The 14584-nt window shown below is 36.1% G+C and overlaps 1 protein-coding gene across 2 annotated transcripts; it reads right to left on the minus strand.

Moving 5' to 3' along the window:
- Nucleotides 1-2398: 2398 nt before the first annotated feature.
- Nucleotides 2399-13303, minus strand: LOC149570072 (zinc finger CCCH domain-containing protein 63-like). 2 transcript variants are annotated; one of them, XM_089822729.1, is made up of 7 exons: nucleotides 13117-13303; nucleotides 12739-12932; nucleotides 12589-12642; nucleotides 9963-10082; nucleotides 9479-9766; nucleotides 3726-4043; nucleotides 2399-3558 (listed from the first exon to the last, which is right to left on the minus strand). In XM_089822729.1, the coding sequence occupies exons 2-7, from the start codon at nucleotides 12904-12906 to the stop codon at nucleotides 3208-3210; spliced, it is 1299 nt and encodes a 432-aa protein (XP_089678855.1). In that variant the 5' UTR covers nucleotides 12907-12932; nucleotides 13117-13303; the 3' UTR covers nucleotides 2399-3207. The 2 variants fall into 2 exon arrangements, with proteins under 2 accessions (XP_089678855.1, XP_089678854.1); XM_089822728.1 differs by having other exon boundaries at nucleotides 13030-13303.
- Between the last annotated feature and the right edge of the window lie 1281 nt (nucleotides 13304-14584).

Raw genomic sequence — 14584 nt, forward strand, 5'->3', positions numbered from 1 at the left:
TACAGCTGTTTCTTGAATGAATCTCCCATTGTACATTTTGGTGATGGTGAGAAGCACAAGGTTCTATTTGTTTCAGCTTTGTGATTCTTCATGATGGTAGGCTACAAGACATTGCTAACCTCATCGGAACCTTTCCTTTTCTACTGGGTCATACAAATATCCAGCCCATTATAAACAGATAAGGCTTGTAAAGGTAAGTGGAGATTCCAAAATATTATGGTCTAAAGTTTTACAGAATGAGTAGGGTCGGCTGAAAGATGATGTACATATCGGGCTCGTATGATGGTACAATACAATCATCAGGCATTCTTCACACAGCTATCAAACAATTGCAGCTGAAGGATCCCACAACTATTGATTCTCCATGTGTTTCACTGATGTTGAGCAGCGTTTTAGATGAAGAGGAAAAAGATCCTCTATAAAAAATTATAGCCACAATGCCATTCTTAGATATAATAATGCTTAGAAATGTTAGATTTATGACATCTGCATGGAAGATCTAACTTATAGCCATTCTGAGATATAATAATGCTTAGACAAGTTAGATTTATAATGACATCTGCATAGATGATCTAACTTATAGGCACAAATGTAAATTCTAGACCCCACAACATATAAATAGATATCAGATGAACATTGACTCATATTGCATATTTGAGTAAATCGAATGTTTTATCTAAGGTTTTAACAGTTTTCATACTCTAAAAGCACTCAAGTTGGTCAAATTTCGGCTGCAAATGAAATCAGTGTCTTTTTATTGCACACATTACTTTTTGAGTGCTTTCACAAAACTAAAACCAGTCAGCAATAAAACAAATTATAGCAAAAACAAATAATACTTCAATAAAACTGGTCAGATAACTTCAAGCAATCTCTACAGGAAAAGTTCAAAAATTAGTAAGGGAAGGGTTCCTATACTAAAAGGCTGCCTAGAAAGAGAGAAGATCTTGAAGTTTCAAAGGGACAAAAATACACACCCAGAAGTTTCCAGAATCTTGATCAGGACATTTGTACATGCATTAGCACTTTAAGAGAGAGGCTTGAATGCTATTACTAAAGACTAAGTGATCATGTTGACTACATTATATGGCCGAGTCGGTTGGTCAACTCTCTACAAAGTATATGCAATTGGCTCCAGCTGGTGAACTTAAAAAAGAAAAGAAATAACTATATAAATTTCTCATAGTTCAAATGACTATATTATAGCAAATGTTACCCCAGTACTGGGGTTCGTCGGGACGCCAGGATGTCAGAATGAGTTTCCAGGACCGGGGGAAAATGGGCCTCATTTTCAGGACGACGGGGAGACAACCAGGTGACGGTGGCAAGGGGAGGATGGGGCAGGGAGGAGTGTTGTATAGTATACATATAGAACTTGAAATGCTTGTCATGAAATGATGTTTCAATTGAACATACCAAATTAAAATACTTGAACATAGCCAAATTGCAACATGAACTAGAACCATTCAAAATTCAACATAGTAACATATTACATACCCAATGGTAACATTCGAAAAACAAAAGTCAAATAGAAATCCAAGTCCCCATACTAGCGGCAGCATGGTTGCAAAATGGCAGAGGTGGGGGTACTTGGGTACGTGAGTACCCAGTGCCGGGACGTCTCAGGGACGGGTACTCCGAGGTTTGGGAGGGGGGTGCAAGTCCCCGTGTAACACTGTATTATAGTCAACTACAGTATAAATACAGAAGTCGTGTGGCAGAAATGGACATAATTAGTGTAATTTCCTTCAGGGCGTAGTGTACTCTGGCTTCAATCTGCTTAAAACTATCGAAAAAATATATTAAATAGATGTGTTCATAATATGTACATATCCAAGTACAATTGCCTAAATGAACCTTGGCAAAAATAAATGTGCTTGGTTCCCTCAAAAACTTACTTGGTACAATCATTCTCATCTCCCACGTGATATAAACTTTTGGACTTAAAAACAAACCTACAGTGTGCTTATTTCCCTCCAACGGTTACACTGTGCTTGGTACATTCACTCTCATCTCCACATGATATAAAGTCGTGGATTTAAAAATAAACTTGAGAAACGGTCATCCTGACTTCCCACATGAAATGAAGACGGGGACATAAAAAATTGTCAATCAACTATCATGACACACATCCAGGTTCAAAAGCCTTAATAACTTTGCTCGGCAAAAATAAACTATGCTCAGTTCACTCAAAAACTTGCTTCAAACAACCATCATAACACATGTCCAGTTACAAATGCCTTAATGACCTTGCTTAGCAAAAACAACTGTGCTCGGTTTACTCAACAAAAGCTTGAGAAATAATCATCCTACATAACACATAAAATGAAGTCAAGATATGAAGATTAAAAAATTTCACAGATCAGATGAAGAAATTTTTGAGCAATGCAGGAACGCATTATAAAACAAATTTATCAGAATTCTAAATTATGCTCATAAATAATGCACATACAAAGATTGATACACTCCATTCTAAAGAGCTTATTGGGCATCTTCAAACTGAAAATGCATGTTTAAATATGATTCAAACAACAATATTCCATTTAAGAGCAGCTTACATATCATCTTATGATGAAGATAATCTCTGAAATAGACAAAACAAAACTGCAAGTGCAACAAGAAAAGGCATCCTTATACAGTGCCCAACAGCTGCTCATGAACTGCATTCTTCATTAGACTTATTTGATGCCTTCAAATTCCATTTGACATCCTATGACTAACTCGTTTTCTCCTGTTCTTCAAAAATGCTCACCCTGATAAAATTTCTTCCGAGAAAAAATGCACTACACCCCAAGAAACATTTACCAACCTGGAGAGTGTGATGCTTCCAGAAAAGACAACAAAAATTCAATTCTAGTGAGAAACAAATTAACCCATGAATGGATACTTCCCAAAGTAATTGTCAGAGAATTCATTCGTCTGGTCTCATGATTATTCCACATGATAGTGTTTTACAGGCAAAGTCCTGTAAAATGCTAAAAAAGCCATGTAGGCTTCATGGCTTCTGTTCTGGCTTTATTTGCTTGCACCTTGCAATGAGTGATTTAATGAAACACATGAATCATTTGGGATTATAAATTTTTTTGGATGCTCAAATGTTGCAACATCCTTGCAACTGTAAATTTTTTCTTTTTTCACACTCAGCTGAAGATTCCAGCTCCAACTAGCAGTCTCCGCAACCAATGCAACCCAAAAACAAAATCTAGTTTAGCTTGAAAAACTCTCTGCAGACTCGGATAAAACAGCAGAACCAGAATTTGAAGCATCTGCCTCCTTTATATCCACAGAGCCATTAGTAGAGGGAAGATTCTTGAAGCTCTTTGGCTCTTCCAACTTTGACGGATGATCTTTTCTTGTCAATACTACTTGTGAATTTTCTGCAGAACTGGAACGACGAAGAGTTGTTTGGGAACCAACTCTTGGGTATGGTTGTTCAGAAAGTGAGGAAGATGGTGAAATGTAAATTTGCTCTTGGGCTCCCAATGGATGATCAAACTTGCAAGAGGGTCCAAACTTACAGATGCCATACCGAGCATAAAATGTGCATGCTGGTTGGTCCTATTTAGAACAAAAAATTAAAAAGAAAGTAATCAAGCAGAAAATTGAAGATCAGAAATAAAATGCAAAACATCTGTAGATAAGTACAGCAATGGATTCTACTTGTTCGGCCCACATTGGCTTCAAATAACTAACATGCAACTATAAGGATACAGTGGAAAACTTACAGGCCTCAGAGGAAGTCCCTTCAGACTAAGCAAGCATGTTGGTGAATGTGCAATCCTTTCCTTAGGGTGGTGATATTTGCAGGTAGTTCCAAACTTACAATCCCCTGTTTTCATGTAATATTGGCAGTCTGGTTGGCCATGTCTTTCTGGGTATGCTTCCCTCTGTCCAACAGAATGCTGAGCTCCTGCCTGCACAAACGGAGAAACAACACCTTGCATGCTACTAGCTGGTGACTCTATCTGTTGTGTTGAGTTGTATGAATTTCCCGTTCCTAAGGGTGTTTGTCGTTCAGGAGAGAGCAATGGACTTACATTTCCCTGATGAAATGTTGATAAAGTTCATAAAAAATGAAGACATTTTATGCCAAAAGGCAACTTAATGATAAATAATTTTAAACATCAAACCACTAATATTCAATGCAAACTTCATTATTCCAATGCTCTTTCCAAGATTAAGTTAGCCTTCCAATAAGACTCCCACAAAGTCGGCAAAATTACCACCTTTACACAATTTAACTTGCATATGAGCTTGGAACAAATCAAAATCCAACTGTGCAAAATTGATTTGAAATAACCAAGATCACCCAGAGACAGGGAGACTTTGGAAACCAGTACCAGTACAGGTATGGCTAATTTTCAAGAATATGATAACATTGAGCTTTGTAAACAAGAACAATGGAAAGGTTTAAGTTTGAAAATTAAAACCAATCAACTAGGGCTTCAAACAGCAATCTCTGAGCTTCTTACAGAAAAAAATGATGTTAGTCTTTTTGTTTGTTTTTAATGTACCTTTTTCACCTAGAGATGTGTGGGAGATGCTATAAAACTTGGCAGGAGACTCGGATACAGTGGGAGACGTCGAGAAGAAGTCTCCACTCATTTTTCAGGTCTTTGGTATGCATATAGTCTCAGAGATGCATCTCTCTCTGAGACACGTCTTGGAGGGTGGAAATGCATCTCCCAGTTACAGTGGAAATAACCAATATGGCAATATTAAATATATGTACAAGAAACCAGGAAATTGAATTATAAATAGAAGTTTGCGCTGTAAAGCTATAACAATATGTGTCAAGATATCTGTATACCTCTGAAAAGGGAACACGGCTAACATACATAAAGAATGTTATAGCACACATAGAAATACTTGATTTCAAAAGAATATTTACAATATACAAAGCACTAATAGAAAATGGATAGATCCTGTGACTGCCATGGGAACATTGATTGAGCCTGTTTTAAATTTTTAAATTACTAAGGTGTCTAATTTACCATATCATACAAAAAGGAAGACGATTAAAGAGTATTAAAAAAGTCAGGATGTACACAACATTTATTTCATGGGAAAAGGAAGATGAGAGAAGACAGTAATATTCTACAATTATCTGCTTGCAATTTGAAAGGGGATATGATAAGCTAAAGGTTTTGGGACAGAATTTTTATTTCCTATAAAACTGACTGGAAACCTTAAAATAAAATTGAATAACCCTTAATCATACATATGTCACAAGCCTTTGCATATGTCAGAAAATACAGTATTATCTATGTTCCCCCGAGTTTCAGCAATGGGGACGGCAGGGGACAACAGGACAGGTTTCCGGGACAGCAAATTTATTTGCCAATTTTTGGGATGGGGGGTACGTCAAACGGAGATGGCTATATAAATATAGGGAGATTTAAAAATATACACTAAAATTTGCAAATATTCATGTCATTCATATGAAAATAAGCACAAAGCATGTCATTTAAACATTATAGAACCTTCACATACAACATTTGAATGTCATCTAGGAAATAATAACAGATTCAGTACTCAATTGTCAATATGCATATCAATATGTGAACAAAAAATATAAGTTTAGCAGTGAATAATATCAATACAGCCTTGTCATATCTTGCTTTAGCTTCTTCTGATAGAGCCTGTTGCAGATAAAATGGACTTCTGAAATTGATGTTATTTGAAAGTAGAAACCAAAAGAACATTGGTGAAAAGAGAAAATAAGATTCTAAGAATATAATTGACTTGGCAGGGAGAGACTCACACAATAAACTTACAATAATAAGCAGCAAATATATAATTGTTACAAGAAGATAAAACAATGGTAAAACCTATACAGAAAACAATTGATACTTATTAAATTTCAATTGACCCTACAACACTTTTGCACCCAGGATTTGGTTGGACCTTATATAGAAAGCAACTTATATTTTTTAATTGGACCTACAACATATTTGCACCCTGAAATTGGTTGGAACTTTTAAGACTTAATGTCAACCAGATGTAAAAATAATAGAGCAAATACAAAATAATTTTATTAATACTAAAAAACAACCTGGAAAGGGATAGCAATGCTACTGCAACATTCAATCAACATCTTTCCAAAGATTAACATTACAACTGAATTAGATGCTAAGACATGGATAAACTATTCTGCCAAACCTACTCCAGACTCCCCCTAAAACAGACAACCACGTCAAATTGAAAGATCTTAAATAAACCTGCGTAAAATGTAGGATTGGAAAAGGATTGGGAAACTGGTGATGAGAAATCATGACCACTTACAAAGAAGTAAAAGTAAAAAATAACAATGATGGTAACTGAAAAGAACAATTTGTTAACTTGCGAGTGGTTCGATTTCTTTTGTTTTGAATTGCAAACCATTGGGGAAGGATGGCTGTCCTTGAGACACTTGAGGGACATCTATGACATCCCCTTCCATCCTAGGGAGGTCCGTACGTCCCCAAAAATTTACTCAGTCATCCCCGCGTCTCTGGGCCATTTCCTGCCAGTTTTGGAAATTTGGGGACAATTGGGGGATGTCCCATACCCGTCCCCCCATCCCAGGGACATCCTCATTTCCGTAACTTGGTGTTTTTTTTTTGGGGGGACGGGGGGGGGAAGTCCCCGGGAAACGTATTTATTTTATGGAGATGATATGAGAATATCCACCTTTCATGTGAATGTAAACTGACTAGGCATATACATCCAAAATGTATAATCATTATTAGTTTCCTAATATGCGTTCTGATTAGCAGCTAATCCAGCTGATATGGTAATATGTCTTTACAAAAGTTTTCAAATATGGTTAATATTCAAGATTACCGATATGTGTTCTCGTTAGCAGCTAACCCAACTCATAGGGTATATGTCTTTTAAAAAGTTCCCAAAGATGGCTTAATTGCCAGTGCCAAATTAGCAGAAATTTCAACAAACACTAAAAACCTTGATTATAAAAATTTGCCAACATTACCACATAATCTTGAGGAAACATCAAACAAAAATACTTGGGTGAAAATAGCTTCTTTTTATTTTGGAGCATTATTCCAATGACAATATCATAATATTCAGCATTGAAAAATATCATATAACATGGGAAGACATTGTTGCAAACTTTGATGCAAATCACTGAAGCATCGAGTGAATGCAAAACCACTTGTAGGGTTTCTCAATGCAGACAATCTTGCAAATTTGCAATGAATAGGCATAGCATACACAACTGTGCATAAGAGTCCTCGAATGTGATAAATTAAACAGAAACCCCTTAATAATTGAAGATGTCCATTACGGAGTACCATCTAAGAATTCATGCATTTCTCACATGCAAGTTTTCTCGAAAGGACACCTATAATACATTGAATAAGCTCAAAGAAAAATTAAAAAACTACCTGCACATTACAAGTGGCAGATATGGCAAATTGTCACTAACTCCAAAAAAAGGCTTCTGTGCCAAAAATCTTTATCCATTATGGCCTGACCATAATGGAAAGATTACTTGGTTTGGCCTTCCAGCCCCCAAACATGTCTATAGCAGTCCCAAATTATCACTTTATCTATGACAATCCCAACAATGAAGCTACCATGAAAAAAACAAGTTTCCATCAAAGTTCTATATGCACAGGCACTGGTAATACTTGGAGAAAACTTCTTTTGAATGAAATAGAGTTTCTATTTCGAAAACAATAGACAAGGGCCTAAGGGCTAATACCACAGAAGATCATCAATATCTCCAGTTAGGTACTAGTACCACTTGAGAAAAATTCTTATAAATGAAGTTATGTTTCTGTTTGCAAACAATAGACAACGGAAAATGCCACTTGAAAAAATCACAATGCCTTCAAACAGATCCAAGGACAAGCACAACAGAAAGCAAAGAAAAAACTTGAGCAATGAAAAGCCAGGCATGGTTAATCAAAACCTCCCAATCAAAAACAAGTTTTCAAGAATTTCTCATCATGTTTCCAACAAAACAAAGAATGAGAAGAATGATCTAATATAGGTTACGGTATATCATTCATTTCACCTGAGAAAAAATCAACACCAGGAAGATTGATAATAACTGAGAGCCTCAGTTTTTGGTTTCAATATTGGACTAGGTTTATTTCTATTCCGTAGTTTTCCCTTAAGGAGCAATAAATATTAAATAAGGGTAATCGATGCAGACAATTACAATGCACTCAAAACTTTCAATTCTCAGAGGATATAGCCAACTGTATTGTACACCACAAAACAAATCATAATGCTTTTAATGCAAAAAGAACAATGCTTTCCTCCCCCTAAGTGTTATAACCATAGCAAAAAGGTGTAACAATAATTGGCACATTGGTGATAATCGATTTAAAGCACTGACTTACCTTTGCTATTTCTGTTTTACTCATTCAATGCTTCCTCAGATTCTGTTCAATCTAGGATACCACCCTTTACCTCTGAATTCCCTAAAGGTCATGCCTTCAAATCAGCAATCCATTTTAATCCTCTACACAGACAATAAAAAGTTTTTCTAACTATTTTCATCTAAGATATTTGCAAAAAGAAGTTTTGTTAAATCTTTTCATCTTAAAAACCTTAAGCTTCTAGCAAATTGTGTAGCTAGAGTAGCTAAGTTGGCCATGTTGGATTTAAAGCATCAATTTTATCTACTTAATTAATTGTTCATCTGCATAATTCTGTGTTTATGTTTTGTTCAGTCTGGGAGAGTAACTTTTCTCTCTGAATTTTCTAAAGGTTCACTTAAAGTTATTAATCTGCACTTACAATGGCTAGCTTTAAAGAGATTGGCACCAAGAAAAATGATCAAATCTTTGTTGACTATTTTCATTTCCAACGGAGGATTCATCATTCATTGAAATTCATGATCCTTCCACAACTTGTTCATATGCAAAAAGCGTAAAGACTAATAAAAACAAGTTATTATTAAGGAAAATCCATCAACATAGGATGTCACAGGAATATTTGAAATTTAATTTACTGAACTTACTTCTAACTACCAAACAATGGTAAAGAAAAGCAACCAGGAGTGACGACAACTAACATTAAAATGACTTGTATGAAAGGAGTACAATACATTTTGCAGCTAGGAATGTGCTTCCCCTCACCATCAAATGCAGGAATTTGAAATAAAAGAGCAACAGATAACAACACAAGCAAACGCTAAATGTTTTTTCAGTTAGAAAGCATAAAACCTATCAGGCAGAAAAAGGAGAAGAAATAGGTTACAAAAGAAAATAGTAGGTCAAATGTTCCTCCTTGATATGTTCACAGAGAAATATACAGGTTCTAACTGAAAACGAAGCCAGCAACATCATTGAAATTTTTAAGGACCCGCCTGAATTGAAGTAGCTTTGATGTGTGCAACATGTATAAGCAACCATCATTACCAAGCAAGTCTTAAATAAGCAGAAAACACAAAAAAATGCAATTTACCCATTACAGGCAATATTGTCATAACAAAATCATTAATAAAATCACGCTCGCTCACTTGGTAGTTGTTCCAATTTGGCATTGACAGCATAGGTTGGGAAGGTGAGAAAATGACAGGCACGTAAGCCGGAGATCCTTGTAACCGAGGACTGGCAATGTATGATGTCCTTTGCAGAGGCCAAGACAGAATCCCTGGATGGAATGGTGAAGCAGGTGTTGTAGGTGACCCTGCACTTGCATAGCCTGAAACGGGTACTAATGCTGTGAGTGGTGGATGATGAAACTTGCATTGAGCTCCAAATTTGCAGCTTCCAGTGCGCATGTAATAAGCACAGTCTTTTTCTCCCTGCAAAGTCAAAAATCCAAAATAGATACTTTACCATTGAGATGGCATATGGACTCTTCCACCAATTTAGAATAAAGATGCTGAACATTCAACTTGTGGCACCTGTCTGAGCATCTCAGAAATGTTGCAAGCATAGGTTTTACAAAACAAAAGCATACTTCCAAAGAATATTTCTCCTAAAGTTTATAAAGTCCACCTGTCGCATAGGAAGACCTAAATAATTCATCTGTACTTGTCCTCCTGCTGTGTTTCTGTCACGTGGATGATGATATTTGCATGATGCACCAAACTTACAAGTTCCTGTCTTAAGATAATACTGCAAAATTTATCCACCTTTAGTAGAAAATACTGGGCAACAAGAATCTCTGTTAATGTATTCAAAAATAAAATAAATTTATTTTTTCCCAGCAACACTAATCACAGTTTTTACTTAAGCCACAGCCAATGATTACAATATTTCAAACAACAAAAAGGGCATGGAGTTTTCATTACATAAATATCTTTATCTCATAAGCACACTTGAATATATGGTTCTGTCTCATTTTCCAACCGGAAATGCTTGCAGTAGATTAAATTCTTTAGCAGAGCTTCATATTAACTATACTTCTAAGTTCGAAGTTCAACCAACACAATTCACTTGAATGAATTTCAACATAGTTTGGCTGTCAGCGCCATAAACTTGTTAACCTAAAATCTGATCAGCAACAATATCTCAACCCTGAAGACTTTCTACAACAGAATCATAGGGAAAATGAACATTGTAAGTGTGAGATTCTGAGCACATTGCAAAATCTGCAGTACATGCATGAACCCAGCCAATCTAGAAACTAGTGGTGCAATTAGCATAAAGAAAATTTGAATTGCTTTCTTCCAAACAGCTAGTCATGGAGGTATATGACACAAAAGTTAAGGAGCGTGTACATAACCATCAGGAAGGCAATTACAAGGAAAAAGAGATGTACTCGACTCCTAAAATATTTGAAAAAAGGAAGCATGCACCATGAAGTCTGATTGAAACAATTCTCTTCGGACTATGATATTATATAAAGAAAAGGCAAGCCTGTGATAAAAGTTAGAGCTACCGAACAATAGCAAAATCCAAGAGACTCAATGGATCTTTACCACAAGGCCACATTTTGAATTTACACAAAACCTGAATGTCAGATAGGGTCAATGGAGCCTTACACAAGCCACACTTCAGACAAAAGCTAAATTTGCGTACCTAAGCAGCTATAGGTACAAAAGACTTCAAATAACATAAAAACTACTATTAATTTCAGTAAAAACTTAAAAGGCATAATTGTATAACATTAAGAACAAAAATGATTAGGAACTCATGGCACTCAGTGCAACAATGCAAAAAAAAGGCACCTTTGATACTTAAACCATCTAGACGTTCTCTACAGGCAGAATGGTGAATAAGATTCCTCAGTTACTACTTTAGATCCATGTATTTGAAGACAACCAAACCCATGTTGTGCAAAACAAATTTTGTTTAATGATACAGACACATTTCTACCTGCATACAGTGCCATGCAGATATAACAGAGAGATTTTTACATAATGGACTAGCACTGCACATAAAGTTCTAATAAAAGGAATCAGTCAAAGTAAAGGTTGAAGGAAAACCCTATACACGGAAAGGAATAGGCTCCAAGGCAAAAGACCTTAGCAGCTATAGCAAGATGGTGGCAAACTCTTCACGTGCATGTTATCATATATACAGCTAACTAAAACAGCAAAAGCTTATTTCAGGCTATGTTTTCTCTCCAATGCATATATTATAAATATTATAAAAATGGATAGAAGGAATGAAATACGTACTTCCCAGTTTCCATCGATCTAAAATAAAAATTCTTGCAAGTACTAAGGAACACAAGATAAAAGTACTGAGCTAGAACACACGCAAATGTCTTATTTATAATGGATTAAGGTTTGCTATCAGTTCACCTCGTGATGGAAAGCTTTACTTGCCTCTAATTAATACCGTGTACCTAAAGATTGCTTCTATTGGCCCTAGTGTAGGTAATACACATAAAGCAAATCAGTGAAAATACCAACAGACAATTTCAATTTCTTACAATCGAAGTCATCAGTCCCCCCTAAGGCATATCACAACTGTTCACATTTGTGTTGATCAACCGACAACAGTACATAGAACGATAGCAAACCTTAATCCAAGCATATGATGTGAAAAAACTGTGAATTGAAGCTAAAGCCTAATTGATCACCTCAACGTCATGGAGAAGATCCGCCTAAATATAAGTGGTATACGAAATCCCTAGAAAGACGTCTGTAAACCGTCGCATACGTCAAAGACGGTTTTTCTGCAAAACTATGATAAAGTTGAGGAAAAATCTCCGAGTATTGGCAGACCGAGAAACAACTAGGTTATCTTTCTCCTCACAATTCAAGATGAAATTATCAGAACAACCTTGAGTCGAGGGTTTCAAACCAATACAGTATCTATACAGATGAGTTCCAGGTTTAAACTTCTTCAACCCATTGCAAATGAGTTAAACCTTTGCAAAATCATCACCATCTGTGATCTACGCTTACCTTGACTCGGAAAGAAACGCGGATGACACAAATTTTCTATTTACCAATGCATGACGTGAAGAAAAACTTAAAAGAAACATCAAACCTGACATTTATTCTTAATGCAATCCAGGAAACATAGGAAATGAAGAGCATCAAACAAACAATTTTTCACCCAAAGTAGCAAAACCCCTCGTGGACCATTGTATCATCCAAGGCTGAGCTACCTTCTACACCAATTCCCCTTCCCAAATGCATACTTCACAGATTATCAAGCCCCATACCTGGCATTCCGGTTGTCCAACCCTCTCGGGGAATTCTCCTTTACCGGAATTGGCCTGTTAGAAACCCCAAATTCAACTTCAATTCATGAACCCCTGATTTCCCAAAAACAAAAGCATGCAATTGAAAGTAATGGGTAGTTCTACTAGTACCTGTTTTACATGAGGAGGATGGTTAAAGCGACAATTGGAGCCATACCCACAAAGACCTGTCCTCATGTAATACGCACAATCTGGTTCATCCAATCTCTCAGGGTACGATTCATCTGGATCCAATGCCATCTTCCCCATGGCCTTCTCTACGCTCCGTTCATAATGCATAACACCCCAATTTCCCTGCTCATAATCTGCGAAAACATTCTTATCAATCAACAAAAACAATCCATTAATCTGCCTAACGTCAGAGAAACCCAACACAGTCCTACAATTTCTACAATGACCCACCAAATTAAAAATGTCAAATTGGAAAAAGCCTCAAGTGATCTGCAAGAACTCAGAAAACTACACCCAATGCAGAATTAGCACACTAACAAATAAGTATAAAAAGCTGAAATCTTGTCGATCTGTGCAATCTGTAACATCATCAGATCATCAATAACAAGATGGTTTTTGAATTTTAATTTTTTTAAGTAGTTGTCTATATATATCATTTTTTTTCCTCCTCCAGCTTTTGGTGTTGTTAGGCTGGTCTATCCGCTCTCACAAATCACCTATCTTTCTCTTCACTATGTGGGTTTGCTTTAAATAAGTAAATTATGATGTGTGGTTTTGTGTGCATCAGAACTTTTTTGCCATTTTTTGTGTATGTTCAACTGTTAGCGGTTCAAATCGCGGTCTGCGGTTCAAAATCTCATTGTGATTTACTGTCATTAATTTCTGTTCATTATACAGTGCGTACGTGTGGTTTTGGGAGGTGGTTAATTTAATTACATGAAAAAGAGGAATGATTATGGTCTACATATATTTCTCGTTTTCCCACCTGGTCAGAGAGTACGGAGTTTGTCAACTTGTGAATTTTTTTCTCCACCCTCGTTCACATTTGGGCTTCCAAGAATTTACTTAGATTGTGTGTCATATATTCTGTGCACTCAGCAGGCGGTCCCATGGGGATTTGGTGGTTGTGAAAGTGCACTTCCATAAATTGAATGATTTTATTAGCACCCACGTGACCATGCCTCTTCTCTAGGGGCATGAGGAAGCCATGAGAAGTTATACAAAGGAATGTTAAGATTGTTTTAATGTAGTATATAAGGAGTTTCGCTATGGGTATTCTTAGAGGTAACTGATTTGAGAGGTATTTTTGTAAAGTTTGTACAAAGGAGATTTTTTTTAAGACTTTTTGTTACAAAAGAAGAAAGGGGATAGTAAGCAAGCAACCGTACTTCGTGGTAATTGGTTGACCACTCCAACTATAGGAAGTTCAATTTTATTGGGGCGTCATCTTCTTTAGGATGAGGCACACCAATTCTAGTGGTGGTCTAATAAATGGTCTTAATTAAAATAATATTATGATTTAACTTTAGTTCATCACATTTTATTGTTCTATAGTAAGAAACGGCCTTATTTATAAAGGGATGGTTATAATTTGGTTTCATTGTTATAAATGGTTATTACATGAAATTAGTTGTCATAGTTGAAAGTCTAGTAGGAATTGTTAGGTCGGTGTGTTGCATATCTTATATAATGATTGTATGAACATTTTTGCTTAAAATTTTAAGAGGGAGATTCTATAGTTTCACACTCTCCAAAGGTATATAAGGCTTCCCTAAGAATCAAGCAATCAAGCAATTAGATTTCAAGAGCATCCTCAAGACCTTCAAAGCATTCTTCTTCATCGTCATCAAACATTGTGTCAAGCTACAATATCCATTATGTTGGAACTTAAAAAGTAGGCTAAGTGTTTTGTGTTTTGCCTTCGAAGTTTCATTGTGTACTCATTTTCGTTCTCTCCCCTGCATCTAATTTTGAATATGATGAATTGGAATGTTAGTGTTGCCCT

The sequence above is a fragment of the Cupressus sempervirens genome, chromosome 3 (assembly GCF_028749045.1).
Source record: "Cupressus sempervirens isolate cs-2001-9-10 chromosome 3, ASM2874904v1, whole genome shotgun sequence".
Taxonomy (NCBI): domain Eukaryota; kingdom Viridiplantae; phylum Streptophyta; class Pinopsida; order Cupressales; family Cupressaceae; genus Cupressus; species Cupressus sempervirens.

Bases quoted from the DNA above. Each gene is read 5' to 3' on its own strand.
- LOC149570072 (XM_089822729.1), bottom strand. From the start codon at position 12,906: ATGCATTATGAACGGAGCGTAGAGAAGGCCATGGGGAAGATGGCATTG. The intron at 9,767-9,962 runs GTGGACTTTATA...TTGACTTTGCAG, and splicing joins TAGGTCTTCCTATGCGACAG to GGAGAAAAAGACTGTGCTTA. The intron at 3,559-3,725 runs GTAAGTTTTCCA...TGTTCTAAATAG, and splicing joins AGGGACTTCCTCTGAGGCCT to GACCAACCAGCATGCACATT.